This window comes from Monocercomonoides exilis, assembly GCF_001643675.1.
Source record: "Monocercomonoides exilis strain PA203 chromosome Unknown scaffold9-1957334, whole genome shotgun sequence".
NCBI lineage: Eukaryota > Preaxostyla > Oxymonadida > Polymastigidae > Monocercomonoides > Monocercomonoides exilis.
Genome location: NW_027150554.1, coordinates 305,001 through 317,818, shown reverse-complemented (window position 1 = coordinate 317,818; position 12,818 = coordinate 305,001). Strand labels below are relative to the sequence as shown.

The 12,818-nt window shown below is 34.1% G+C and overlaps 3 protein-coding genes across 3 annotated transcripts in view; 1 reads left to right on the top strand and 2 right to left on the bottom strand.

Annotated features, from left to right (window-relative positions):
* Positions 1-1,775: 1,775 nt before the first annotated feature.
* Positions 1,776-3,435, bottom strand: MONOS_15782c2 (uncharacterized protein). Its single transcript, XM_067868679.1, has one exon. The coding sequence runs from the start codon at positions 3,404-3,406 to the stop codon at positions 2,090-2,092; it is 1,317 nt and encodes a 438-aa protein (XP_067732294.1). The 5' UTR covers positions 3,407-3,435; the 3' UTR covers positions 1,776-2,089.
* A 550-nt stretch (positions 3,436-3,985) lies between these two features.
* Positions 3,986-5,302, top strand: MONOS_15782c1 (uncharacterized protein; the record flags this gene model as incomplete). Its single annotated transcript, XM_067868678.1, has 1 exon — positions 3,986-5,302. The coding sequence occupies one exon, from the start codon at positions 3,986-3,988 to the stop codon at positions 5,300-5,302; it is 1,317 nt and encodes a 438-aa protein (XP_067732293.1).
* Positions 5,303-8,838: 3,536 nt separating this feature from the next.
* MONOS_15783fu17177 (uncharacterized protein) overlaps positions 8,839-12,818 on the bottom strand; it is a 4,240-nt gene continuing 260 nt past the window's right edge. Inside the window, exons 2-4 of the mRNA XM_067868680.1 lie at positions 11,156-12,818; positions 10,518-10,954; positions 8,839-10,310 (exon numbers count right to left, since the gene is read on the bottom strand). The exon at positions 11,156-12,818 is cut by the window's right edge and continues 51 nt beyond it. Of these exons, the coding sequence (XP_067732292.1) occupies positions 9,006-10,310; positions 10,518-10,954; positions 11,156-12,818 (3,405 nt within the window). The 3' untranslated portion in view covers positions 8,839-9,005. The remainder of the gene's footprint in view (positions 10,311-10,517; positions 10,955-11,155) is intronic.

Genomic DNA, 12,818 nt, shown 5'->3' with positions numbered 1-12,818 from the left:
TGAAAATCAAAAGCTAACAACTGTCACTCAAGAAAATATATTGAAGAAGTGTTCAATATTTACTTATTTCTAGCAAATAAGTTGTCTGCTGTTTTGAATTTTTCTGGAAAATTCACAGCTAAAGATAATCGCAAACAACAATAAAAGTTAGAGGAGGCAAGTGAATGTCTGAGGGAAAAGGATGAAGATAAAAAACAGAAGCGAAGAGGACTGAAAAAGTGAAATCAAAGGAAAGAGAAAGAAAAAGCGAGCAGAAAGGGGAGAATGATAAAGAAGTGCGTGAGGAGTTCAGCAAATTTGTGGAAAAGAAGAAGGAGCGCATGCAAGAGGAGAGCAACAAAAACTTGGATAGAATTTTCTTGCTGTTGTTAAATCGCATCTTTCAGTTAGCAGCGCAGAATCAGATCCATTAAAGGTTCAAAATGAATCTTTTGGCATTTATGAATTGTCATCAGAGTAGTAGAAAGTACAGAGATTTCTTGTTAGGAATCAAGAGTTGGAGGCAGAAAGGAATATGGAAGAAGATCACAAAAAAAGAAAGATGATTTTGAATGGGACGAAAAGGTGAAAGAGAGAAATATAATTGTAAGTGAGACAGAACAGGAAGAAAGCATTAAGGCAAAGGAGAAAGTGGAACAATCCCAAAGAAGTGATAGAAGAAAACGTGAAAGAAAAGAAAAAATAAGCAAATATACACCAAAGAAAATAGCTTATCTGGCAAGCACGATGTAACAACAGAAAATTATCTGCCCTGAATGAAATTTTTTCAACTTATTGTGAAGATAACAACAATGTATTCGTCAGGAATCTCAAAGAAAAGAATATTACGGGAAAACAGAAGCAAATGCAAAATTTTATCAATTTGAATTGTGGCTATGATGATTTTTTATGCTGAGAAGAGCTATGCTTCGTTCCTTTTGCTCCCCTTCTTTATCCTTCGTATCGAACTCAATCTTCAAAATCAGGGATTAGCCGATTTTGTTCCAACTTAATGATTGCTATTATTTTCTTTTTTCTTTGTGATATTTCAAGTTCAATTTCTATTTCTATTTCCACAACAATTCATAGCCCAAATTCTTCAAGAAATTTAAACTTGAAATTATTTGAAATTTATTAGCTTTTTCATTCGTTTTGAGTAGCTTTTCCCCCCTCAAAATATCTCTTTAATTTCAAATAAGAAAAAGAGTCAATTGAATATTTTCTTCGTTTTTTATTATGCGTTTTGATATTTCTTTTATTGCTGACATTTTCCACTTTATCTTTTTAAAAAGATAAATCTTCCATGCCTTCAAGTCAATTTTCACAAGATTTTTCATCAAATATTGAAAACGAAGCAGGTCGAAGCAATTGAAATATTTAAATAGTTTTATTTTATACACATTTTGATGAACATCATTGAAAATGATGTTTTCCATGTTTTTGCAAGGGATCAAACGATTGACATATTTTTATTATTCAACTTTCATTTCACTCTCTCTTTGTCAAGTGCTTAACAATTCAAAAGTTATCGTTTTCTATTTTTTGTGAGATTCATCCTTCATTTCCTTCTTGTTTTCCTTTGATAATAAATAAATAATAAATAAAAGTTAGAGGAATTTGTTTTTGAGTTGCCAGATAAAATTAAAATTTGTTCAATTTGCGCAAGATAATCAAATGATTTTCTTGTTAAAACTATAACTTGTACTTTAAGTTTTATTTCAAATTCAGTTTGTTTTAGTTTTCTAAGAAGTAATCACTATATTTCGTAAAAAATGGCTTAAAAAAATCCACAAAAGCAAAAAATAGCTTTTCTTTATATCTTTGAAATAAATGTCTTTATTTGACCAAAGGTGATAGAAAAAGAAAAATTCAAAAAATGAGTTTTGAAAAAAAAGCAGCTAGCACATTTTTTTTAAAAAACCTGCCAAATTTATCAAGCACAAATAGCAAAAGAATGATCAATACACTGCTATGAATGAAGTTAAACATCAATCGTATTAATGTTCAAAGATCAAAAAGGCTAAACATTAAAACAGGATGCATAGTAGATCTGCAGTGCAATCAACATTCGACAAGAGAATTCATCAACAAGTCAAGCTTGTCATGTGCTTTACTTCTTTCTCGAAGCATTAGCCTGCTCCCAGAACTCATTCACATTCATCATTTGCGCCTTTGTGGGGTTGACTGTAATCTTCCACATGTTTTTGTCATCAGGCCCTGTGTATCCAACAGAATATAGGTAATCCTCAAATGTTGCATAGTTGAACATCGGTGACTGCACCATCGTGCAAAATACCTCAAAGCAATATTCGTCTGTTGTCTTGTCGTCATACAGCGTAATTGTTGTATGTGGATTCTGGCTAATCTGCTCAGCCTTCTTGCAGAAGCGAGATCCCATCCAGAAACCCAGTGTGGGATGGAAAGATATTCCACCCATCATTCGCGAATGAGGAATTCCTTCTTTGTCTACTGTCGTCAAGAAGCACGGCTTTCCAGTCAAAGATGCGCGATACATAATTTGCGTATCACGGTCATATGCTGGTGGCTCGCATACAAGCACCTCAGGAACATTTGTTGAGATTACGTGCTTTTCCACTGATCGTAAAGCATATCGCAGAATAACCCACTTCGGATCCTCTGGACCCGCGTAACCATACGTCTTTAATGAATCGTTCCACATCTTCTTTTTCGTTTCCAACGTTCGATCAACCCAGCACACAGCATCCACAACAACCTGGCTCAAATCCTTCTTGTTCACAAACAACAGATTCACATTCGGGTTGGCATCAATCTCCTTCACCTTTTTCGAATCTCCGCTTGTCGCATGTGCAATGCCAAATTCGTCACTATAAATTGTCTCCATCATTCGACTCTCCTGGTGCAATGCATTCCATGTGATCAGGCATGCGTTCTTGTCAATGTCCATTGCTGCTCTCACTGCAGCCATAGCCTCCTTGTCTTTGTACGGTCCATCTGGCAATGGTTTCAGAGGCGCTTTGCGATCAATATCAAATGCGTGAGGGTCCTGTGGGACACCAGCATACACTTCGCGTCCGTGCACGACGGAATGGATTGTGAAGAACACAATACGCGCACGCTCATCGTCTTTCCCTGTGTATCCGAACTGAAGCATTTTGTCTGTCCACACATCTTCAATATCCTCCTTCTTTGCTGATACTCTCGCTGAACAATGTGCAACAACGTTGTTGTTATCACCTGCAGGACATATAGACAATGTCACAAAACCATTCTGTTCAATTTGTCCTAGCTTCCGTGTGTTGTTTTTTGTGAAAATAAAGAACCCTGCTTTTTCAGAATGTTGGAGCATTACCACCCTTGTATTCAGGTGTGTTCCATAGCCCGTTGAAAGTACACTCCAGAAAAATAACCCTTTGTGAGTCAATAAATACTTGTCAGCTTCAGTCATTTTTCAAGTTATGTAATTAACACAACCCAATTAATGGTAGTTATGATCATTATTATTTAAAATGATGGGTTTAATGGAAATGATAAGAAATAAACATATAAATACCATTAATAGATTTATATATTATATGTATCACGTGAAATGTTAATATTTATCCAAATATTGAACTTTCCCTTAAAAAATAATATTTATTGAATATTTTTCATAAACAATTTTTAAAAAATCCTAAAAAATTATTCAAATCTTTGAAAAAAATAATTATATTTTGATTAATTTAAAATATTTTTGATTTCATTTTTTTTGAATCGATTTTGAAACACCTTGTGTGGGAAATTGATTTGAATAATTTTTTAGGATTTTTTAAAAATTGTTTATGAAAAATATTCAATAAATATTATTTTTTAAGGGAAAGTTCAATATTTGGATAAATATTAACATTTCACGTGATACATATAATATATAAATCTATTAATGGTATTTATATGTTTATTTCTTATCATTTCCATTAAACCCATCATTTTAAATAATAATGATCATAACTACCATTAATTGGGTTGTGTTAATTACATAACTTGAAAAATGACTGAAGCTGACAAGTATTTATTGACTCACAAAGGGTTATTTTTCTGGAGTGTACTTTCAACGGGCTATGGAACACACCTGAATACAAGGGTGGTAATGCTCCAACATTCTGAAAAAGCAGGGTTCTTTATTTTCACAAAAAACAACACACGGAAGCTAGGACAAATTGAACAGAATGGTTTTGTGACATTGTCTATATGTCCTGCAGGTGATAACAACAACGTTGTTGCACATTGTTCAGCGAGAGTATCAGCAAAGAAGGAGGATATTGAAGATGTGTGGACAGACAAAATGCTTCAGTTCGGATACACAGGGAAAGACGATGAGCGTGCGCGTATTGTGTTCTTCACAATCCATTCCGTCGTGCACGGACGCGAAGTGTATGCTGGTGTCCCACAGGACCCTCACGCATTTGATATTGATCGCAAAGCGCCTCTGAAACCATTGCCAGATGGACCGTACAAAGACAAGGAGGCTATGGCTGCAGTGAGAGCAGCAATGGACATTGACAAGAACGCATGCCTGATCACATGGAATGCATTGCACCAGGAGAGTCGAATGATGGAGACAATTTATAGTGACGAATTTGGCATTGCACATGCGACAAGCGGAGATTCGAAAAAGGTGAAGGAGATTGATGCCAACCCGAATGTGAATCTGTTGTTTGTGAACAAGAAGGATTTGAGCCAGGTTGTTGTGGATGCTGTGTGCTGGGTTGATCGAACGTTGGAAACGAAAAAGAAGATGTGGAACGATTCATTAAAGACGTATGGTTACGCGGGTCCAGAGGATCCGAAGTGGGTTATTCTGCGATATGCTTTACGATCAGTGGAAAAGCACGTAATCTCAACAAATGTTCCTGAGGTGCTTGTATGCGAGCCACCAGCATATGACCGTGATACGCAAATTATGTATCGCGCATCTTTGACTGGAAAGCCGTGCTTCTTGACGACAGTAGACAAAGAAGGAATTCCTCATTCGCGAATGATGGGTGGAATATCTTTCCATCCCACACTGGGTTTCTGGATGGGATCTCGCTTCTGCAAGAAGGCTGAGCAGATTAGCCAGAATCCACATACAACAATTACGCTGTATGACGACAAGACAACAGACGAATATTGCTTTGAGGTATTTTGCACGATGGTGCAGTCACCGATGTTCAACTATGCAACATTTGAGGATTACCTATATTCTGTTGGATACACAGGGCCTGATGACAAAAACATGTGGAAGATTACAGTCAACCCCACAAAGGCGCAAATGATGAATGTGAATGAGTTCTGGGAGCAGGCTAATGCTTCGAGAAAGAAGTAAAGCACATGACAAGCTTGACTTGTTGATGAATTCTCTTGTCGAATGTTGATTGCACTGCAGATCTACTATGCATCCTGTTTTAATGTTTAGCCTTTTTGATCTTTGAACATTAATACGATTGATGTTTAACTTCATTCATAGCAGTGTATTGATCATTCTTTTGCTATTTGTGCTTGATAAATTTGGCAGGTTTTTTAAAAAAAATGTGCTAGCTGCTTTTTTTCAAAACTCATTTTTGAATTTTTCTTTTCTATCACCTTTGGTCAAATAAAGACATTTATTTCAAAGATATAAAGAAAAGCTATTTTTTGCTTTTGTGGATTTTTTTAAGCCATTTTTTACGAAATATAGTGATTACTTCTTAGAAAACTAAAACAAACTGAATTTGAAATAAAACTTAAAGTACAAGTTATAGTTTTAACAAGAAAATCATTTGATTATCTTGCGCAAATTGAACAAATTTTAATTTTATCTGGCAACTCAAAAACAAATTCCTCTAACTTTTATTTATTATTTATTTATTATCAAAGGAAAACAAGAAGGAAATGAAGGATGAATCTCACAAAAAATAGAAAACGATAACTTTTGAATTGTTAAGCACTTGACAAAGAGAGAGTGAAATGAAAGTTGAATAATAAAAATATGTCAATCGTTTGATCCCTTGCAAAACATGGAAAACATCATTTTCAATGATGTTCATCAAAATGTGTATAAAATAAAACTATTTAAATATTTCAATTGCTTCGACCTGCTTCGTTTTCAATATTTGATGAAAAATCTTGTGAAAATTGACTTGAAGGCATGGAAGATTTATCTTTTTAAAAAGATAAAGTGGAAAATGTCAGCAATAAAAGAAATATCAAAACGCATAATAAAAAACGAAGAAAATATTCAATTGACTCTTTTTCTTATTTGAAATTAAAGAGATATTTTGAGGGGGGAAAAGCTACTCAAAACGAATGAAAAAGCTAATAAATTTCAAATAATTTCAAGTTTAAATTTCTTGAAGAATTTGGGCTATGAATTGTTGTGGAAATAGAAATAGAAATTGAACTTGAAATATCACAAAGAAAAAAGAAAATAATAGCAATCATTAAGTTGGAACAAAATCGGCTAATCCCTGATTTTGAAGATTGAGTTCGATACGAAGGATAAAGAAGGGGAGCAAAAGGAACGAAGCATAGCTCTTCTCAGCATAAAAAATCATCATAGCCACAATTCAAATTGATAAAATTTTGCATTTGCTTCTGTTTTCCCGTAATATTCTTTTCTTTGAGATTCCTGACGAATACATTGTTGTTATCTTCACAATAAGTTGAAAAAAATTTCATTCAGGGCAGATAATTTTCTGTTGTTACATCGTGCTTGCCAGATAAGCTATTTTCTTTGGTGTATATTTGCTTATTTTTTCTTTTCTTTCACGTTTTCTTCTATCACTTCTTTGGGATTGTTCCACTTTCTCCTTTGCCTTAATGCTTTCTTCCTGTTCTGTCTCACTTACAATTATATTTCTCTCTTTCACCTTTTCGTCCCATTCAAAATCATCTTTCTTTTTTTGTGATCTTCTTCCATATTCCTTTCTGCCTCCAACTCTTGATTCCTAACAAGAAATCTCTGTACTTTCTACTACTCTGATGACAATTCATAAATGCCAAAAGATTCATTTTGAACCTTTAATGGATCTGATTCTGCGCTGCTAACTGAAAGATGCGATTTAACAACAGCAAGAAAATTCTATCCAAGTTTTTGTTGCTCTCCTCTTGCATGCGCTCCTTCTTCTTTTCCACAAATTTGCTGAACTCCTCACGCACTTCTTTATCATTCTCCCCTTTCTGCTCGCTTTTTCTTTCTCTTTCCTTTGATTTCACTTTTTCAGTCCTCTTCGCTTCTGTTTTTTATCTTCATCCTTTTCCCTCAGACATTCACTTGCCTCCTCTAACTTTTATTGTTGTTTGCGATTATCTTTAGCTGTGAATTTTCCAGAAAAATTCAAAACAGCAGACAACTTATTTGCTAGAAATAAGTAAATATTGAACACTTCTTTAATATTGTACTTTGATTGTTGATGTGTTTGGTGGAAATAATATAGAGAAGAGACGATTTGTTGGAAATCAACTGAATTCTGAGAAAAAGAAGCAAATTATGAGAAATGAGAAAAGTCAAGATGTGGCGAGGAAGAATAATGAAGGAAAAAACGAAAGAGAGATAATGAAGAAAGCATAAACATAGAAAAAGATGAACTTATCAAAAGAAAAATAAATAGGCTGACAAAAGTGAAGTCCGGCATTTGTATCTTTTTTAATTCAAAGGAATGAATACAAAAATAGAAGATAAAATAATATCAACGATCAAGCAACAGCTGAGCAAGTCACATTGTTTTCTAAACAATCAGAGGAGATTTTTTCAGGGAGGGAACAGCAGGTGATGTTCAATTAAAAATCTTTTTTGTAAAATTGTTTGAAAATTTGACGGGTTGTTGAAGTTTAAAAAATAAATGATTGTCAAAATGTAATTATTTGCGATTATGAATTATGATGTAAATAACAAACTCATGGAAAGGCAAGTAATTTTTGAATTTTTGTGAGAACAAGCATTAATTTCATTGTCTGTTCAAATTCTGTAATGCTTGAGATAATTATAAAAAATGTTTATCTTCATCATAACAACACAAATGTACTCCTATATAAGGCATAATATTTTCGATGGCAATTATTATTCTTCAAGTTTTTTAAGAAAATTACGATTTTCAAATTATTTTCCCAATTAAACTTTCATCCGTAAAAATGAACAAGCAGTTATTCAATATTGTGTTAAAGATCCAAAAAAAAGGAAAAAGAAAGGCAAATGGAGAAGATCCTGGTACCACATGATCAACGCCCTTAATTAATAAATTTTGTTATTTATTCTCATTGTGCTCATAAGGTTTTAGGGTTTTGACGAATTAAACATTTTCATATTGGATAGTGTGATGGTTTAGGGTTTTACCGAGCAAATTTAGGGTTAGGGTTAACCCTAGAAGAGATTTTCAGAATGAAAATGATATAAATAGTGGGTAGGATCACCTTGGTACCAGGATCTACTCCACTTGCCAAAAGAAAGAAAAAAGATGACACAATTTTAAAGAAATATTAATTTTTTTGACCTTGTTTATACTTTCTATCAACACGCAGTTCTAGGTATTTTTTATAAATATTTATTCTGTTGCAAAAATATTCTGTATAATACAACTTGCTTTGGATGTTTTGAATCTTTCTCAAGTTTTCTTTATGTTTGTGTTTATTCTATTTTTGCCTGCTTTTGTGAAAGATAACCTTTTGTTCTTCGTATTTGTTATTTCATTAAATTTAACATTGAATTCAATTCTCAAAATTCAAATTGCAATTTTTGTGATAGAATGTTTGCTGTGACTGTTATAATAATAGTACTATTTTCAAAAAATATGTAAATATTGTTGATTTTGAAAAGCATTTATCAATTTATTTTCAAAATAAATAAAAAAAGAGAATTTACATCTGAAAGAGTGTAAAATTATCTAAAAGCATTTTAAATTTTTCAAGCAAAAAGTTAAATGTTCAATGAAGCATAATTTTTTCATTTTTCAAGGTACTAGCATATTCGATCAACCATCCAATGAATATTCCTTTGAAAATGAAGATATGATGCTTTTTGTATCTTGTTTTAATTTTCTATCTAAAGTGAGCAATCACCCAAATACCTCAGCTGCCTGATAACTTGTGAGTCTCTTCACAGCAGTGCTTATTTCATCCTCACCAAACAGTTCCTCTGCTTCAGCCTGCTCGTCCAAGCACGATCCCTTTCCCTGCATCAGAACGCCCAAAATCTCACTCACTTCGCTGCTGCTCATCTTCCCGCCTTTCCAAAGAGAAGCTGCATGGCTGCTGCACAAATAGCGCGAAACTAACACAGCCACTGCAACTTTAACACACAGAGGAGCACACTCTCTCATTTCATCGTTTCGCTTTGAGGATGACAGGGAACATAAAGCAAAGTCAGAAGGAATGAATTGAGAATTAATCTCAGAATATTTGCACTGAAAGCGGATCAGCCACAGCGCTGTCTCTTTTGCCTGGCTGAGGAGAGAAGAATAAGTTGATGAGGAATTGAATGAAGTGGAAGGAGAACAAATTGAAGCTGAAGTGGAGCATGAAGCGATGTTTGATTGATACAACTGATGAAATGGGGCTTTGAGACTGTTCTGAGCATGCAAATTTGTCTGTTGAAGTTGGGCAGCATTTGGAATGTGTAATAGATTGAGCACTGTTTGATTGAAAGGAAGAGGAAGAAGGAAGTCAGAAGAAGACTGCGTGGAATGAAGTGGCATTGTTGGAGAAGAAGAAGAAGAAGCAAACGTTTGCAATGAGTTTGAAGAAAAAGACGAAAAAGAAGGATTTCTGAATGATTTTTGTGGAGGCATCTTTGAAGCACAAATAAATGTATGCAAAAGAAGCTGAAGTCTCCGAAAGGCAAAAAGTATTTTTACAGCTGGAATATCCAGAAGCGAAGGAAGAAGTGAAGAAATAGCTCGGATTTGCATATTGAAAGGATCAACAGAATGAATGGAGCTCTGTTGATTGCGTTGAAATGGTAGTGAAGGGGTGAAAGAAGCAGGGCAATTAGTTCTATTTGAAGCGATAAGAAGTGGCTCGAGTGAAAGAATAAATGAATCCAAGCAATTGTTGTTCATAATCTTGTCAGCTGAAGTGTGGAGAAAAAGCATCAGGGCAAACTTGGCTGTGTGAATGAACAGTCGGATGCTTTTGGAGATTAAACAAGACAAAATGTGTGTGTTAGACAAAGGAGAAGGAGATGATGAAGAGGAAGAAGAAATTTGCAAATCCTGAGAATCTGTTTCCGAACTAAACGATGAAGAATTCTGGTTATGTGATTGTATTTCTGAAAGATCACGTGAAATAAGACTTATGAATTGGAGTAATTGTGAAGTTGCTTCAAAGAAGTGTGCATTTCGTATGTTGTACACAACAGAAGACTGAAAAACAAAAAAAAAAAAAAAATGCGCAATAAAAAGTGAGTTTTGTGAAAACAAATAAAAAAATTAAAGCATCAGAAAAATATGTTTAAAATAAAAAAATTCAAAGGGAAAAAAACGAAGAAAAAGCAATTTTTCATTAGTAAAATTTTCAATCAATCATTTGCAATCCAACAGAAAATCAAACATTTATTAAAAATAACAAACCTCTGTCCATTTCCAAAGATCCATAAGCATGTTCTGTTGGCAAAGCATGGTGAATATGCGACTGAGAAAATGAGAATTTGCAGAAAGAGAAGAAGAGGAGGAGGAGGAAGAGTGAAAAGGGAGTTGGTCAACTGGAGAGAGAGGAAGCGGAAGAAAAGAAGAAAGATGAACAGAAAGCAAAGAGGATAAAAGAGAAGAAGAAAACTCAAAATGACTGGATTGTATCTGCTTTGCAAGGACGTCTGATGAAGATGAAATTGAATTGGTTAAAGTCGAAAAAGAAGAAGAAATAGAAGAAGAAGAAGAAGAAGAAGAAGCGTTTGTTGTTGAGCTGCAAAGAGAAGATGGAGAAAGAGAAGAAAGCAAAACATAAACATCAGATGTTGCATGACTGCAGAATGTTGTTGCCAATTTGAATAAAAGTTGATCTTTTAGAGCTATTCAGAATGAAAGAAATAAAATAAATAAATAAATAAATAAATAAATAAATAAATTACAAAGATAATCAAAATATGTGCTTTGGGATAAAAAAGCATATGAATAATACTAGAAATGCCGTAAATCAAAAAATTCTCTCTTTCTTTAACTCCGATTTTTAACTCTAAAAATAAAATATAAAATCTCTAAGATTCACATACAGACAGAAGGATGTGTGAGTGAAGGCTTCACCAAAATATCTGAAGATACCCAACCAGAATTGCTAAACAGAACAGAAAGAACAACTCCAAGTGAAATAGGAAGTTTCATCAAATTTCGTTCATTTTGAGGAAAAGAGGATTTTTCTATTGATGAATTTGCCTCAAAATTTGAAGATGATGAAGAAGAAGTTACAAGTTTCAACACTTTTCCTGCATTTTGTTCTGCAATTGCACGGAAAATGGGGTCGTATATACTCATCCAGTGCTCTTCTTCTTCATCTCTTGCGAAAGGAGCCTTTGTTTGTAGTTGCTGTGCTAAAGAAGAAGAAGATGATGATGATGATGATGAAAGTGGTGAAGATGAAGAAAACGAAGGCACAAAAGACGAATTTGAAGAAAAAGAAGATCGCGCAAAAGAACCAAAAGGGTTAGAAGCCATTTCAAAAGATGAAGTTGGAGATGTTGATTGAACAGAAAATGGATCAGCAGAATTTGAGGATGGCTCATCAATGCTGCTGAAGGCATCCAAACAAGCACTCACCAAAAAGCTCAATTTTGTCTGTTTTTTGGTCAATGGAACTTGCACTTTTGTTGTTGGATGAACAAAAAGAAGAGCTAAAAGCAGCAATTCCATCCAACTATTGCACACTTTACGTGCATCTGCAAGCCAACTTTCCAAGTCGAAGTGTGAATGTTCTTCAGAAGATTGAGCTTTTTGATAAAAAGATGACGTTTCTTTGAAGTTGTTGAAACTGTTTTCCATTTCATTTGCTCCTTTGCCTTCATCTTTTGCACTGATAATCTGAAGAAGCTGCTGAAAAGGTTTCACAGAAGATTCAAACTCTTCATATGTCATTGTAGTCGAGGAAGAAGATGTTGAAGATGCTCCAAATATATTGATTTGATTGATCCTTTTGCCATTTTGACTCAATTTTTGATTTTGTTTCTCCAAAACGGCATTGAAAAGGCATGAAATATCATTAATTTCATTTTTCCAATTCGAAAAGCTTATCAAAAATGCTTCTTCTTGACTTGAAGTTCCGAGTTTGAGAGTAAAACAATTTTTCGCTCCATTTTTCTTTTTGAATTCTGCTCCTGCTACTTCAATGTTGGTATCTTCATCCATTGTCATTCCCTGTTCCTCATTAACAATTGTTGGATAATCTAATAGAACTTTTCGAAATTGACTCAAACACTCGCTAAGAGCATCAATCGCATAACTCATCTTTGAATTGCACGCTTTGTGATGTGATATTTCAGTGATCTTATCAATAAACATGCAGCCTTCTTCAAATCTACCTCTGAATATTAAATGAGCGATTACTTCAAACAGTTCTTTCGTAGTCGTTTCTGGAGAAGTTATCGTTGCATCATCAGGAAGAATAATAACAGGAAGCATCAACGGTATATGCGAATTAATCCACTGTGAAAATGGCTTCAATATATATGGTATCAACTGGGAATTCTGCAACTTCGGCGCGCTCATAAAAAAGAAGATACGAGAAAGACTCAGAATACGAACGCACATGATGTATTCAATAAGTTCTTTTGGAGTTCTGCAAAGAGAAGAATCTTGTAACTTTAAAGATCCGAATGAAATGGTCGCTGATGTGAGAAGTGAGGAATATGCAATAACAGCTTTTGTAGCCAAAGCAAACGGAGT

Excerpts from the sequence above, each read along its gene's own strand:
- MONOS_15782c2 (XM_067868679.1), bottom strand. The coding sequence starts at position 3,406 with ATGACTGAAGCTGACAAGTATTTATTGACTCACAAAGGGTTATTTTTC.